The following is a 17,461-nucleotide window of genomic DNA, read 5'->3' as shown; positions in this document are numbered from 1 at the left end:
TTGAGGAATACAAATTACAGAATACGGCTAGGTTATCACCTAAAGAGTTTATATAGTACTCTCTAGACAGATGCGGAAAAGCCCAGAAAATAGGCCCAAAACAGATAACCCGTATCCAAAATAACAGATAGCGAGATCCCCGTGCTGGGGCGTTGCAGTAAGGGGCTTGACCGATTCAAGGCATTATTTAACACCGACCAATCCACATAAATTATTTTTTGAGACTAGTAATCTCATATTAAAGATACATAAAAGCTAGAATGATCAACGTATATATAAGATTAATGGACTATGGATTGGAGTAGTATATAGTCAAAAATCAAGATGCCAATACATCTATGGTTTATGTACTAATAGGTCTCAAGTTTGAATCTCCTTTCTTCCGTATGTAATTTGTATTGCCCTATTATAGACTCATTTGCACCTTAAATAAAGAACCGAGGAAATATGATATTTTTGTTTACTTTCTTGAAAATTGGGGTATTCAACAACCAACAAGGTTTGGGGTAGGGTTGGTGCAATTGGCATGGTTTCGTACTTTCGTTACCTACTACTAGAGCTGTCAAAAATCGACCCGACCCGAAAACCGACCCGAACCCGACCCGAAAATACTGGGTCCTGAACAAGATTTTGTGACCCGTAACCCGATTTTATCCGAACCCGAACAACCCGAAAAGGAATGGGTCAAAACCCAACCGAACCCGTTTTAGACCCGACCGATTGAAAATCATTGTATTTATAGTAATAAATGAGATTATGAGAAAATTTAAGCATAAAAGACACGTTGTTTTTACTATTTTTCTGTGTAATATGATTTTAATTTGAATTATACGCCATTTTATGATTGAATTTGACAAAATATAAACTTTCGTAGGATAATTTGTTAACTTGTGCTAATATTTTGTATATTTTTCACCTAAATTAATGAAAATATATTGCGCGTTTTAAAATCTCTCAACCCGTTGGGTCGACCCGAACCCGAAAGTTCTGGGTCTTGAACAAGCATTTGTAAACCCGAACCCGAAAGTGACCGACCCGATTCAACCCGAACCCGAAAGTAAATTTTTACAACCCGACCCGACCGACCCGTTTGACAGGTCTACCTACTACAGATATTAGCTCGAAATTTAGAAGTATTTTCAAGGAAACCAATATAATTGCATGTTGTTCCTTGCCTCACGTAATTCATCACTTATCGGGACTAATATATGTTGTTGTCCATCCTTTTCTTTCCTCTTCCTTCATAGCTTTATATCTCTAAGGGTGATCATAAAGGTCGCAAGTTGCGATAATATTTAATTGTCGCAATTTTACGTGTCGCAGTTTAATTGGTACATATAGGCGCCACATAGACTATGCGTCATCAGAATATTTTTACTATGAATGCAATATTTTTACTATGAAAATATGTAAATAAGGTAATCGATATAAAGAAGGAAACAAATTAGAATATTAAGATTTTTCTACTTTTTTTGAAACATGTATAATAGGTTATATAAGTTAAATATTTTAATTTCCAATTTAAATCATGACACATAAACATGTCATGTCATTATTGTGACATGGCTTAAAGGTCGCATGTTGCGACCTTTATCATTTTCACTGGTTGATAGTTTGATATTTCATACTTATTGAGGTGACCGGCATATGCTGTATCATGCATATAGCTAAATTATAACATAACTCTATCACATATGTAGTATGGTTTATCATTTTGTTATCTAAATAACACCCATGATACATTCACAATAATTGTTTGTCTTTGACCCTATAGAAAATGTAAATTTCAAAAAATCTTTCGAAACATTATTCTTTCTAAAATAAGAGTAAGAAAGTAATATTTAATTGAGAATATTGCATCTTTAGTTTTGAAATGTTAATATAGGTTGAGTCTTTCTACTCCGTATTTTTCATACTATTGATTTTGAACAACTACCCATTTTTATAGGGGATTTTTATTCGACGCCCTGTTTCGTTAATAACGCCCTACTTTATTACGTGAAAGTACGATTCTGCCCTTTAAAATCAAATTCACCCCCCCCTCATCACCCTTCCCCTTCTCTGCTCTTTCCCTCCCTCCCTCCCTTCCTCCTGCCGGCACCCCTCCATCAACGTCGCCGCCAAATCCCAGCCCAACTCCGGTCGTCCATCTCCGCCTCCATCACAGTAACAATAGACCATATATTTGCACATAATTTTTAGAAATGTCTAAAATCACTAACATAATTTTCAAAAATAAATAAAAATTAAATTAACAAATTATAATATTAATTTTGCGCATAATAACTAACATAATTTCTAAAATACATAAATTCTAAAATAAATAAATTCTAAAATAACTACATAATTTCTAGAAATTTCTAAAATCACTAACATAATTTTCTTAAAAAAATAAAAATTAAATTAACTAATTATAATATTAATTCGAATAACTTTACATTAAAAATTAAAATTTTATTTAAACAAATTTGAATTTGAGATTTACTTCCCGCGCACGAACTTTGCATGAGCGACATGGGACTAGCGCACAAACTTTGCATGAACGACATGGTAGTGGCGCACAGATTTTGCACCGTGCACATGGAAGTGGCGCAAATTATGTGCGCCAGTTCCATGTCACTGGCACACATATTTTGCGCCACTTCCATGTGCACGGTGCAAAATCTGTGCGCCACTACCATGTGTACGGTGCAAATCTTGTGCGCCAGAAATGAAAAAAATAAATAAATAAAAAAACACCATTTTTACCTCCTCCATTGAAGCTTACGAGCCGATTTTCCGGGACAACTTCCACGACTATAACCACCGCCGCAACTCTCACATGAATTATGAAGAAACTAACGTTGCCAACAACTTATTTCGACGGAATTACAAGTTAAGATACCATAATGAGTTAAAGAGGGGAAAAAAAATTCTCGCCGGAATTTCAGTTTTCCGGCGAAAATCCGGGAGCCATCTTGGTGGGGAAGGGGGGTTGAGAGAGAGGTGAGGGAAAGGTGAGGTGAGAAGGGTAAAAAAAATGAAAGGGAGGGGTAAAATTTTATAAGGGTAATTCTGTACTTTCGCTATGAATAGTAGGGCGATTTTAGCGTGGGCGGGCATCGAATAGCGATACACTTTTTATACATATGCGGATACTTTTCTAACTTCTTCAAACATCAATAAAAATTTATCTCCATAAAATTTAAGATATTTAATCGTCTTAAATCCCAGTTGGATACATCATTTTCAACCCTAAATCCAAATCATGGATATTCCTAATTAAGGATCCTTCCAAGAAAATATGATTTTTAAGGAAAAGTATCAAAACATTTACCAATATTACCATAACAATTAACAACAAAAAGCGAGGTTCACTTCACTTACTAAAAAGTTCATTATCATTAATAATAGTCACGTTTTACCAATTACCACCACTAATAATTGACAATTAATTGTTAAATCAAACGAAATTTCCCCCCAACATTTTTAAATTCTGAACAATTAATCGTTCAAGATAATTTGGGTTGAATTTTCTCATTTTCACACGGTCGCATTCCACGTGGACCCAGCTTCTGGAACCCACGTGTAGGGCCCATGACGTGGACTGTTGTCCTGGAAAATGCTAACCTTTGCCGTTTATATATAATCCCACGATCTAGCTATCGTCATTTACCCCTTTCTCTCTCTCCTTCCTCTGAAAAATTATTTTGGCCTAATTTTCTCTCTCCTCTGAAAAAACAGTTTTAAGGATAAATTCAGGTAATTTTTCAGCAAAAATGATGTCAGAAAACCAAACGTTGGATGAAAAAGATGAATTATTGGAGATTTATGAAAAAATGGACAAAAACCTAACCCTAGAACCATCATCACCGCCTCAATCCGACGATGAAGAAGAGGAAGATGATGAAAATGAGGAATTCGAGTTCTCTTTTTTCGGAGGAGACCTAAAATCGCCAGTATCAGCTGAAGAAGTGTTTGAAGACGGTCAGATCCGGATAATTTCTCCGTTTCCTGGTGAAGATTCCGGCGAAGGAGAATCGTCGTCATCGTCGTATGCTCCGTCAGTGAAGAATCTGTTCGTGGTATCGAATTCGTCGGAAAATGATGATGTGGCGGAAGGACAGTACTGCTTGTGGAAATCGCCGACGCCGGAGATGAGCCAAAAGAGCAACTCGACTGGATTCTCGAAGCTGTGGAAGATGAGAGATTTGCTAGCTAGGAGTAACAGTGACGGAAAAGACGCGTTCGTGTTTTTAAACGGAAAAGGCGACGATGCAACGACGGCAGCGAAGGCAAAGAGGAAGGAGGAGAAGAAGAATAAGATGAAACTGGAGAAGTTAGATGTGGTGGAGAGAAAAGTGGTTGATACGGCGGCGCACGGTGGAGAGAGAAAAGAGGGGAGGAATAAAAAGAAGAAGTCGGCGTACGAGGTGTTGTATGGTGGAGGTAAAGACAAAAAGAAAGGCGGTGGGAAATCGTATTTGCCATATCGTCAAGATTTGGTGGGTTTTTTTACGAATGGTAGTGCTTTGAGTAGGAATGTTCATCCTTATTAATTAATGCTAATAATTATAGTATTAATTAATTATTATTAATTTGTTTATTATCTTGTAAAAAGAAAAATGTGAGTTGTGAGTTAGTAATAATGATGACTAATGGCTTGCATTTTTGTTGATATTAGAGGATATGTGATGCTAAATTTGTCTCTTTTTAGATCTGATATTTTTTTGTTCATTTATTTGATCTTTGGGGCGGCCATTTTTAATTTTTTTTTAAAAACATCTATCCACCTTTAGGAAGTGATTGCGAAGGCGATGTAGTGATCCATTATCAAATAATTTTGGAGTATTTATGCAAGCTTATCTTGTGATCATGGTCAAAGTGTATATATATAAACTAATATCCATACATTCTAACGAAATTATCACAGTATTTTTTTATTTGGAATCCAATGACGTGAATTTTGATTTGTTTAGAATTACTAAGACATCAACACGAACTTGATAAAAGAGAAAACATAATTAAGTTATGCATTGTCTATCTCCAATGAAACAAGCTTGTCTTAGATTTTTATTGTAAATGAGGCACAAGAGTGGGAGATTCAAACCTGAGACTTAATGTATATGTGGTCTTATTGGTAACAAATTTGTCTTATTTTTTTTTGGTAATGAAATTTGTCTTATTAATGCTTAATACTCCGTAAGTAATAAGTGACTAATAACAACTTTGGCGAAAATCTTGTACCTAAGGTTGTTGAGGGTAGAAGAGGACAAAAAATATTTATTAAGCATATGCTATCCAAAACTCATTTTATTTACTACGGAGTACCTTTGTTGTTGAATGTTAGTCGCTGCGGCTTTTGAGATGTAAGACAATTCAATACAAGTACACTTATTAATAAATTTAACCTATGTGAATGTTAGTCGCTTTTGAGATGTAAGACAATTCAATACAAGTACACTTATTAATAAATTTAACCTATGTGAAAAGGAGAGAGAAATAGTAAGGGGAATAATGAGAATAAATGTTACTTCCTCCGTATTTATTTAAAGAAAAAAAATTGAATGAAATAAAGTAATAAAACAAGTGGGGTTGAGTAGATATTTCAATAAGAAAAACAAGTGGGGACCATGTCATTTTAGGGAATGGGGGTGGGGATGGGGTGTAGATATATTATTTAATTAATTAGATGGTGGGTTGATAAGTTACTAAAAATGGCAAGTGTATCATTTAAATAAATACGGCCGGAAAAGGCAAGTGTATCCCTTAAATAAATACAGAGGGAGTACTTATATTGAAGTAAATAAGTAGGCTATTTAAATATTTATGAGGGTATAATGTGGATAAATGTTGGACAAACAAAGAAAGATTGTAACATAGACTAATAAAAAAAACCTATGCGAAAAATGGACTAACATTCAATAAATGAGGGTTTAATTTTTTTTTTCTACGCACGACATCAAGAGTAATACTTTCTTCGTTCGTTAAATACTACACTATGGTTGAATTTACGTTCTTCAACACGTCACTTTGACTCTTAATATCTCGAATGTTGGATAAGTAAAAATTATAAAAAGAAATTGATATTTAAATTTTTTGTCATAAGAATCTAAAAAGATCTAAAATGGCTACAAATTATCTTACGTATGAATCACAAAAGATAATAAAAAATTCAATGAGAATAGTGTAAAAAAAATCGTGTGATATTTAAGAAACGGGGGAAGTATGTGATGTTTTAATACAACTGTATTTCACTAGTAGTTGTCTGGATGATATATACAAAGAGGCTAGGTAGATCACATGCTCGATCACCTTAAGAAAAATAAGTTTTATGTACAATTAGTTTCAACTAGTATATGTAATCTTACTCTATCAAGCTTATAGTCTCACACTATTGCAATCAAGTTTAATCACACATAACATGGCCATTCAAGTTTAGTCAGTTACAGTAGGATCAATCAAGTTTGATTAGTTTCAATAAGTCCAAATAACACACAGTTAATTACCCTATGAAATGACTAATTAATAGAGATTATTGATACGACTATACGAGTAACAATTTGATGTAGAATACCATTACATAGGAAATGAGTTGTTAGATCATTTACCAAAGTCCAAAGGGAGGAATTAAATCGTGATTGATCCTTCATGTGTAGACTACGTAGCTTTTAGAACTCTGGATTCAATATATTGACGGTAATAATGAGAACAACATTTCCTTAAATACACAAAATATATTGAATCCAGGAATTACTCTTAATGGATGTATGAAAACGTAGCTTTTAGAACTCTGGATTCAATATATTTTGTGTATTTAAGGAAATGTTGTTCTCATTATTACCGTCATTTATATTCTTCCGTGATGGAGACCAAACGACCTTAAAAGTAATGAACGATTTGGTTAATTCACAATTCCCAAGTTAAGAAAAAAAACTCATCTAAAATCATGTATGTTAGTGCCTCTCTAATCTCCATGCAAACCAATAATCATAGGGATTTGTTACATACACTCGATCAGTTTGTGATTTCATCTCCCATAACAAATATGGAGTAATACACCAACGTCTAAGTGTACGAGCTCTGCGCTGGAATCTAAATGCTTCACATTATTAAATACATCTAATAATTTCAAGTTGCCCTCTATCCTGTAATAATTGCAATACATATTTTAAAGTTACAAATTCGCGTCAAAGTCCTCCGGAAAACTGTCATAATCACATATCACGTCACCTACCTCCTATTTCCCCTGTTTCACAATAAATGCATCATTTTATCTTTCTACACTATTTATATACTAGTAACTTTGACCATTAATATCTTTAATTAAGTAATAAAGTTATAAACATTAGATATTTTAAAAATATTTATTGAGATTAACCTAATAGAGTAGTAATTAAGGAATACATAAATAAGTTACGGAGTAACAAATTAGGCAAATTCGGTTTTAGAACAGGATGGTCCTACAGAGAGTAGTACCACTACCAAAGTCCAATATGGTACTCCGTACCAAAAAGAAACACAACACAGTGACAGTTCAGTAGCAGCTAGTAATGCAAGTAGGTGCTTACCATTCTTGACCACTTAAAAGATAATAATATCCAACATTTTGCTCAGAATTGGATATTTTATGTTCCTTATCGAAGTATTTAGTGGAGTAATACAAGAGAAAACGAATATTGCAACGATGTATATGTACGGTTGTACCGATATTTTCATTGTACACCCGAGTGTAGCATTCCAAATTTAAATATTTTGCATCTATGCTCATTTTTTGAACTTTGCTCATTTGGAAAGGTCACTTTCTACTGAACAAAAAATGAGTGTGAATGTACCGTGGACATGATGTTACACAAGTTTGTGATAAACACTATGATGTTTGTATGCTACACTAGTAAGTAGTAATCTTAGATAAATTCCTACGACGACGACTGTTTTTAAACACGAAAATCTCCATCCAACACACACACAATACAGTAATACAGGTACTTTACATTAAGAACAATATACAGAGTACTTTGTAGGTAGATCATGTTCTCTTAAACTACTTGAAACTAGTTTTTACTAATTACAACTTATTCTGTACAGTTTTTGTCATAATTGGCTATTGATCGAAACTTAACTTTACTTAAAACAAAACTAATTTATTTAAGTTGAAGAGAACAAGGCCGTAAATTGGTCCGGAGCAACTTGAACAGGTAGCAAATTGCAAAAAAATACATCTGTATTTTCCCCCTGATATGTGCATCAACTGGGTGCATTTACAGGAGATCTGAGTTCATCTATATGAGTGCATCACTATATATATTACCTTATCTTCCACAAATGTCAGTACAGCACTTGAACTGATGCAGGACGTACTGAGCTTCACGTGCATGGTTCCAAAGTATACCTCTATTTTCTATTCACAAATGAATTTATCTATCATGAAGCAAGGGTCGGTCGTATCAACGCAAGTCAAAAATTTCAAATCTCAGGTTCGGGTTGATATAAACATGAGAGCATTGTTCGTACAACGGCCTACCGTCACTGGAATCGCGGTGAGGGTGGAACCCCTTTTCTTCACATTCCTTGAGAACGTTCATTCCACTTGGATCCGTCAGCCGGAATATACCATAATTCCTGAATAGTAATATCCACAGACCACAGTTAAGTAAATCTCAGTAAAAACTACAGTTTCTGCACCTAGTACATGAACATGAAATAAACGACAACTAACACGTCAATCAACTCAATAATTTGTCCTTTCATTTTTACTTTCATCTTTTTACTTTCTGGGGACATAGCTTCTGCAACCGTGTACCATGAGGCAGTAGCTGTGATCATAGCACACAACGTACACTCTTACAGTAAGGGCTGCAAGGTTCATTGATAATGAGTTTCCTAAGTGGACCATCTGCACACTTACGGAGTACCCCCTCCGTCCCATTTTTTATAGTCCTATTTCTATTTTGGGCATCCCAAAATTATAGTCCTGTTTCTATTTTTGGTCATTAAGTTTCTCACTTTCCTATGTAATACAAAACCTAACAAAACTTCCACCATGTACTATATTTCATTTTCGCATGTACTCCGTAACATTTATTCTCATTAATCCCCTTACTACATGGTGGAATATAGTACTCCCTCCGTTTCCATGTAAAAGAAACTTCCACCATGGAAATTGGAGTACTATATTCTCTTTTCCATGTACTATATGTCTATATTCCACTTTCTTATACAAACCAATCATCAATGTTTAACATTCCAATTTCCCATGTACTACATTACACTTTTCTTAAAATTTTCAATCAAACGGGACTATAAATATGGGACGGAGGGAGTAGTATTATAACAGGCACTACAACGCTAAAGAAAATATGCAAGGTTCATTCGTAATGAGTTTGCTAACTGGACCTAATAGGAGATTTTCCGCTCTTATGGAAGTAGTATTTACCATAAAGACAACGCTAAAGAAAATAATAGACAAAGCAGAACAAAACATTGAATCTTTCGAAGAGCTGAATGAAGTATGACATGTCATTCTCATTCAAGATATGGTTGTCGTAGTATACTTATTATACCCAAATTTCTCAATTACCGGCATATGGTTTCAATGACTAACTGAGGGAACTAAGAACAATGGGAGAAACATACGGAGTGTAACTAGATATTCTTTTCCAAATGCTAGAAGAACAAAAGCATAGATTGGCATTTGTCTGTTGCACATTTGACATAACAAAAGTAATATGAATGCAATGAACTAAAAATGACAAGTTAGACTGCAGAGAGTACAGACCTTGTCTTATCAGTGGGAGCCACGACAATAGCGATAGCCTCTGGCACCATTACCTGCATATCAACAGGAAACCTGATAAGGAACCATCAATACCAAAATTATCTCAATACCTCTAAAGAGAGAGGATCCAGCCTTATGTGGTGCACCCATACAAGAGGTGGTCGAATGTACACAGTTTTTACCCGTGTGATAATGAAGAAAATGTTTCCAGATGACCTTTAAACTGTAAAAATACAGAGTATTTCACAAAAACTAAGAAGCACAAAGGTAACTTAATGGGCCATTCTAAGTTAGTCCATTATTCAAAAACCAATGAAAAGTTGATCGTCAACTGATTTGACCCGATACGGAAAAACAATAATAGTACCAATCGAAAAAAAAAAAAAAGGACTTCAATCAGTGTAGACATTCAGATAACGAGTTACAGGAATATAGTTGTACGCCTGTACCGACATTACATCACAAAAGAAGTAGAAACTAAAATGTACAGCATACATGTTTCTGCAAAGAAATTTTGTACTCCGTACACAAGACTTTAGTATACATACAGCCATATAGGGATAAACTAAAAGTGGGTTTCAAGTTTTTTGATGGAACTACCTCAGCTGATTACCTGATATGGATACTGCGTGTGAAGATCTATTGATGACATAAAACAGCTTTGAGAAGGATGTGTCTGAGAAGTAGAAAATAACAGTTTAGACAGAGTTTCTAAGTGTTTCTATGTATATACGAAGTACAGAACATCATACAAAATGCAGAAATATTCCAAAAAAATTTATAAAGTTTAAATATGGTGTTTTAAATGCAATCTTGTAATGCTAATTGATAGTGTTTTCAATTTCAAAATACAATGGTCAAGCAAAAATCACAGTGAACTTCTTTGGTTTTGTAAGGAACAAGAATGTAGAACTTATCAAAGAGGAAGCAAGAGAAGTGCATACATGGATCCATCCTACAGGCAAAAGGGAGCGGTCATTTTGTATGTTAAAGATGTCTTCTTCATGTAATGCCTGACACTAAAATAACAACGATAAGATTAATGCAAGGTAATAAGCTACTAAGATAAATGATCAAATTGAAGTTGCAGCTAGAGTACCGACAACGGCGACATGAAGGTATCATCATAGAGACTCACCGAACTGGAAGTAGATTCCTGTTTTGGTATTATTAATGTGGTAGCGTAGAATGTCTCCTCAGTCTACATGGCCGAATCAGAAAACTTTAATTAGTTCAAGAATCAGATTGATGTTATTAGGCTATTAGCAAACCACTATATAATTCATCAAATCTGAAAGGTTAACATGTTACAGACTTACAGGCAGCTAGAACAGGCAACAAGAGTAAACCAACAACTAAACAGTCGACTATTTGGAAGGTGGTAATAGATGATAGAGACGTAGAGTAATTAAGTTGTAACTAATTTGTAAGTTAAACTCCATTCCAATGTTCATGGTAATGCAACTCCATCACCAAACATATGTAACTTCACAAATTTTTCATTACCACTGGAGATCGAATTGAGTGGCAATGATAAATAATACAGAAAAATAATTCTTGGGGGGTGGACAAGCATCATGGACATTGGCATGTGACCATCCTTTCACAATTGCACATAAAAACATTATGATAACTGCGTACAATACAGCTAGAACAGCACTTCAGAACGGAACAAAACAGGAAGAAGTGCTATATTATCCACTGATAAATATTTATCAAAATGTTGACAGATACTAGCCATCAATTTCTAGATGTTTAATGAGCTAAAGTTCTCAACTACTTGCTTCGCATAAGAAATGACCAAGTGTTTTCAACTATTTTAGTCTCAGTCTCTTAGACAGTGAATTTTTCATTTATATATCCATATTGATGAACTTCTTTACGGGGCTGAAAAATGCAGGAATTAATTCTTAATATATGGCCCAACTATTCATAGCAGAAGACACTCTTATAAAGGGATAGAGACCTAAGGGAGTACATACACAAGCCACCAAAGATCACAAATTCTTGTTTACAATGGGTGTACAATAAATATCGTACACTGGAGTAAAAGTTGACCCAAAATGCTTAAAAGTTACATTTATATGTGTAAAAGTTATCTATTTTTTAATGATCAATTATTTCATTTGAATAAATATTATTTCTTCAAAATCACTAATAATGTATAAATTAATCATTTAACCCTTTAAAATGTTTATCTATCAACTTTTTTATTTTATAATATAAAAGTTACAGAAAAATAGGTTAAAGTTACGAAAAACTGCATAAAAGTTATTTTGGTGTACAATAAATTTATTGTACACCTTGTACGCGCAAGACCTTTTGACCAAAGATTGATGGATTATGATAATGACAGTACTTATAGTATATGGTAACAATGAAGTAAAACTCCTTGAAGCATATCATTTCAATTTAGATTACACATCTGTAAGAAACAGGAAAGAATCTCACGAGAGAAGCACCAAGAACCCCACACGTCTCGAGATCCTTGTCAGTGTTGTTACGAGCAATTTCAAGAAAATCCTCCATTAATTGAGCCGACTGACATGAAAAAACATAGCATTACAATACCAACCTTAGAATTTGACAATAGAGAGGTATATGAAACTGTAAGAGAGGAAAGCAAGAAATAAATTCTGACAGCTGTGAATCCTGTGACTCAGTGAGAAACCATATACTCCATATAACGTAGTACAAGCAGATAATAGAATAATTTATGTTCACTTACAATATGTAAATTTTTGAGACCAAGAATTGCCGATTCTGAATAAGCATATCGTGAATCACTAACTGTTACTTGCGAAACTTGTGCAGAATAAGGTGCAACCTCCGTGCACGAAATTGCGACAGAAGGGTAGTGAGTGACCATATTCCTAAATCCTGAGGCATAAGACCAAACAACTGCTCACCATCAAGAAGTAAGAAGTACAAAAAAACAACAATTTATTTGAGGCACATAGCTTACAAGGAAAGAAGCTTTACATTAAATGCTTTTCTAAACAGCTAATGTAAAATAGAAAAGCAATGTTAATTCATCCTCTGCCTTAGCTACATTTATCTAACAGCAACTAATCATAATCCATAAGGTAAACTCTGATCATCTGTAAGTATTCTGACAACAACCTTACATCCCATGATTCCTACTACTCGAAATTTCTTATTCCAGGTCATTATCAAGGATACAAACTCAGGAAGCTGACTAGTTATCAGCTTGTTACACAGTACTAAGATAACATTTGTATATCTGATTTACAACTTCGTGGAAGTGCAAGTTTGAAACTTAACACAAAGCATCAATTTGTTCCTAGAGTACAAGATCGTGTCTAACATGATATGACCCAGGAAGTTGCAGTAAGTTCCAAGATGCATCATATGAAGCAGGAACAGCATGCAAGCAGCCTCATCAATTGCAAGAAAAGATACACAATCACAGCCCATACAGGAGCTAAGAGATTCAGTGTCACATTAACCTTAAGCTTCGGATTGTAATAAAATTAAAGAAAATCATATATGCTAATTGTTTTACTGTGGTAGTCACGCTTGAGTCAAGGATCTAACAAAGTCAATCATTCTATTACGAGTATAATATAGGTTAGGTTATCAGGTTATGCACATCTGATGACTCAACCTTTCCTCCAGAACACCTTACCAAAGCCTCTTTAAAGAAACAGGGGAAACGTCGCTCCCAAGTTTTAACCCAGCCAGCCACACTGAGTTTTGCATTATCAACCAGCAATGAGGTTAAACTTGCTTATAGCTTCTAGGTTAAATACTTTTTGCATCTTTTACATATGTAGTTTCTACAAAAAGTTCACGTTTATCGCTCCCTGAAAGTCAATAAAACGTTTAACATACTTTATAACTTTACCCATCTCTTTTCCCTTGTCATTATTGGACGTTTAATTACGTTTGGGAAGGAAAATGTAGTCAATTAGCTTTTTGTTTTTCTATATGTGAGTGTAATTTCTATGCTATACAGCTTATACTACTGAAACGAAGAGACATTATTATTTTCTTCATAAATCATGGTCACAGATTATTATCAGAATTAATTTTGGGCCTTCAATTTAAGACAGGACTACAAGCTCACAAAGAATCCATGTACCCTACTCCATTTAGTATGTTCCGCGTTGGGTTGGCGCGGTCTTGTTTCTTCCTATATAGCCTTTACAAAGTGCCAAGTATTTTCTTGATGCTTATGAAACATAATGATCGATTTGTTTAACACTAAGCCGGCAAGACCATATCATTTAATTTAACAAGGCTGGTTTTGTCATATATGTGATCACAACATCTATGTCTTTTATCCAAACCACCCAAAAGGTCAACATAGCCATGATGAACATCAAGCCTCAGAATTCAGAAATCAGGTAAGACAGCACTTATCAACGACAGTCAAAGCACCAATCTTCCAACAACCCACCATTCAATCAATTTAAACCAAACAAGAGAATGTCTGATACAATCATGATTCATGAATCATCCAATAATAGAGAAATCCTTGCGATTATTGCTAAAAAACATTCATGGCTAAATTCTATGATGCAAGAAGACAGAAAGGATAGATTTAGTGGCAATTTTAATTGTCTGAAATCGTGTCATTGTCTATTTGTCCAACATAACGAAATATGCCACCTTCTCATAGAAGAGTTCATGCTACCTAAACTAAAAGAATAAAAGTTTGCCTACAATATCTTTTAAAGTGTCTGTGCTACCTAGAGTAACCGAGTAAAAGTTCATCCATAACAATTTCTTACGATTACCAACTAGTCTAACCCACCATTGAGTAGCAATGACTAAGGGTATGTGTGCGATACGTCACACGTTCGAATCTCCCCTCCCCCAATTTTAAAGTAACTGCAAAATCCCCAATTTAAAAGAAATGGGCACCACCTCATTAAATTCAACTAATACAAAGCACAAAAACAAAAACAGAAGAACAAAAATAAAAACAAAATTCCCAGACAAAGAAAGTTGTGTGGTTTGCCCACCTCATGAAATAGAAATCGAAATGAAAAATGAACATAAAACAATAGGTACAAAACTGGTTCAATTGAAGAGCTTTTGAAATTATTGCAACCCATAAAAAGATTTAAAAGAAATGATGCTCCTAAAACAAGGTAATTAGCATGTAGGAATATGAAAAGAGAAATTAAGGATAAGGGAGGATTAATTGCTTACCTTTTAGGGAATTTCTGGGATTGATGTCTGTGTTATTGTGTTAATCCTGCATGCGACGGAGTAGGAGAGAGAAAAAGGAAGAGAATAGGGAAACTGGGAAAAAATTTGGAGAATGGAATAAACGGTAGGTTATTTATTGGCGTCCTATGTTTCAGTTTCTCATGATCTTTTGGGGGTAAATTCGGGATAACTTTGTGGACCATTACTGATCGTAATTAATTTGTAGATGTCGTATAATTTTTTTTAATAAATTATTATTGATATTACTGTCTACAAAGTAAATTGAATAACAAGGGAAGTTTGGAGGGGTATTTTAGTCATCTTATTTGGACTGTTTTAGACTTGATCAAGTATGAGCTGCCTCGATAAGTTAGGTTTGAGGATTTTAAATGTCCAATTTATTTCCTTACAACGTACAAGGCATAAGCACATAGGCAATTCTGACTATTTTTACCATATAGTTTTATACTCAAGGTATAACGGATCAACTAGTTGTAAATAAAAATTGTCGTAATTTTCTATCGATTTTTAAGAAGTCTGCCCTACCAACATTGATCTTAATTTTCGTGTTTCTTACTCTATATAGGATCATGTCTAAATGAATATTTTTCTTACCGTTTTACCTACTTGTAAAAGTAAGACCACTCCAATTAGGCCTCATTTTGGCCAAAAACAGGCAATTACACCATTCTTCAAGATGACTCGACTTTTTCAATCATTTTATGATTCAACAAGCTGCATGCTACTCCGTACAAATCATTAGATCATCAAGTTTCTTAAAAAAGGCAAAACAAATGCAATCCCCCATTAATTTGGACAAGTTAATCGGAGATTTGGAAGATATGAATATATGATTAAGAAATTGGAAAAATAAAAACACGTATCAAAGATTTTTGATCCACATTTAGAATCTCTATAGCGATGAATGATGATACTCTAAGAAACAACATAATATAAAATCCTCGATCCTATCAAAAGTTTCAACTACTCCCTCCGTCCGTTAATACTCGCATCGGTTTGACCGGTGCGAAGTTTAAGACATTTCAATTGACTTATTAATTTAATGGTGTTAGTTGATAGTGGAGTATTTTTTTAATATTTTTAGTGGGGAATATGTAAGAGGTGGGGGGTGGTGAGTGGAGGATGTGAATTTTTAAATAATTTTTTGTAAAGAATAGAGGTGTAGGTAGGGTAGTAGGTAATTGTGAGAAAGAATAAAATATTGATAAAAAATTTCATTTATAGAAGCGGTGCAAGTATTAAGGGACGGAGTAAATATGATGCATTCAAGGTAATGGATTTTTAGATTTCCACAATTCCACGTCCACCAACTACTCCCTCCGTCTCTTTTTATTTTTTACGTTTTCCTTTTTTGGTGTTTCAAAATGTTCTTTACATTTCCTTTAATATTATCACATATATGATTTAATATTCTATCAAAATTTGTACCCAATTATTATATTAACCAATTAAATCAATTGAGTCATTTAATCCCTCACACTTTTCCATAAAGACATTAATTTTTTCTCATTTTCCCCATACCATAATTTTGATAAGAGTGAAAACATTATAAATAAACGTAATTTTCCTCGTTTACATGAAAACTTAGAAGAATCTCAATGCACATTAATTAGTCGTTAAAACGCGTGCAAAATACCAAACGTAAAAAACAAAAAGAGACGGAGGGAGTATTTATCAAAAATTAATATACTATTGAAAATGAGTGGATTCATATTTAATTGGACAATGGAAATGCGACAAAATAGACATTCAATTTCACATGAACACAACCTAAATGGCTAATTATACTCCCTCGATTTTTTTTTGATTTTTTTTTTTTACCCTTCATCACTCTTACTTTGTCACTCGAATGCAATATTGAGTTAAACTCAATCCAAACATTTGGTTTGTCATTAGTTATTACCACCTATAACATTTTTACTTTGTATATAGGAAATCCATTATCCATTGGGCCTAGGGTGTCAAATCGGATCAACGGATCAGGTTTGGGTCGGACTCATCGGATTCAGGTTGAAACGAGGTCGGATTGAAACGGAATAATTTGGCTAACGGGTCGGATCGGAACGGATTGAAAACTTAACGGATCAGGATCAGGTCGGATTTTTTATGCACGGGTTCATATCGAATCGGGTTGTAAACGGGTCGGATTGTAGTCGGATTGTGTCGGATCGGATCGGATTGGAACATGACAGATTTTAACGGGTTCGGATTCATATCGGGACGGATTAATCGGGTAACAGACTAACACGGGTCGGATTGAAACGGATTTAGTTGGGTTACATCATATTCAGTTTCATATCGTTTCGGGTTATTATCGGATCGGGTTATTCGGCAGCGGGTAGGAATCCAAGTCGGGTCCATTTGGTTCCAAATTATATAATCATAAATATCGATGACTTAATTAGGGGACGAAAGCGATAACTAACTTTTAAAAGTAATAAGAATTTAATAGTACATCAGTAATATAAGTTATTGAGTATATAATATATAACTTAGTTTAAT

The 17,461-nt window shown here is 34.3% G+C and overlaps 2 protein-coding genes across 3 annotated transcripts; one reads left to right on the top strand and one right to left on the bottom strand.

Annotated features, from left to right (window-relative positions):
- The first annotated feature begins 3,655 nt into the window (after positions 1 to 3,655).
- Positions 3,656 to 4,657, top strand: LOC110782818 (uncharacterized). The gene has a single exon (XM_021987066.2). It carries the CDS (start codon positions 3,759 to 3,761, stop codon positions 4,536 to 4,538), a length of 780 nt encoding a protein of 259 aa, XP_021842758.1. The 5' UTR covers positions 3,656 to 3,758; the 3' UTR covers positions 4,539 to 4,657.
- A 3,294-nt stretch (positions 4,658 to 7,951) lies between these two features.
- Positions 7,952 to 15,092, bottom strand: LOC110782950 (AMSH-like ubiquitin thioesterase 2). Of its 2 annotated transcripts, none has more exons than XM_021987229.2 (8): positions 14,939 to 15,092; positions 12,486 to 12,637; positions 12,209 to 12,298; positions 10,857 to 10,958; positions 10,702 to 10,776; positions 10,371 to 10,433; positions 9,758 to 9,810; positions 7,952 to 8,601 (listed from the first exon to the last, which is right to left on the bottom strand). In XM_021987229.2, the coding sequence occupies exons 2-8, from the start codon at positions 12,624 to 12,626 to the stop codon at positions 8,427 to 8,429; spliced, it is 699 nt and encodes a 232-aa protein (XP_021842921.1). In that variant the 5' UTR covers positions 12,627 to 12,637; positions 14,939 to 15,092; the 3' UTR covers positions 7,952 to 8,426. The 2 variants fall into 2 exon arrangements, with proteins under 2 accessions (XP_021842921.1, XP_021842922.1); XM_021987230.2 differs by having other exon boundaries at positions 10,896 to 10,958.
- Between the last annotated feature and the right edge of the window lie 2,369 nt (positions 15,093 to 17,461).

This window comes from Spinacia oleracea, chromosome 1 (assembly GCF_020520425.1).
Source record: "Spinacia oleracea cultivar Varoflay chromosome 1, BTI_SOV_V1, whole genome shotgun sequence".
Lineage (NCBI taxonomy): Eukaryota > Viridiplantae > Streptophyta > Magnoliopsida > Caryophyllales > Amaranthaceae > Spinacia > Spinacia oleracea.
The sequence above is the reverse complement of the archived record's forward strand: the minus strand, read 5'-3'. Positions and strand labels throughout refer to the sequence as shown.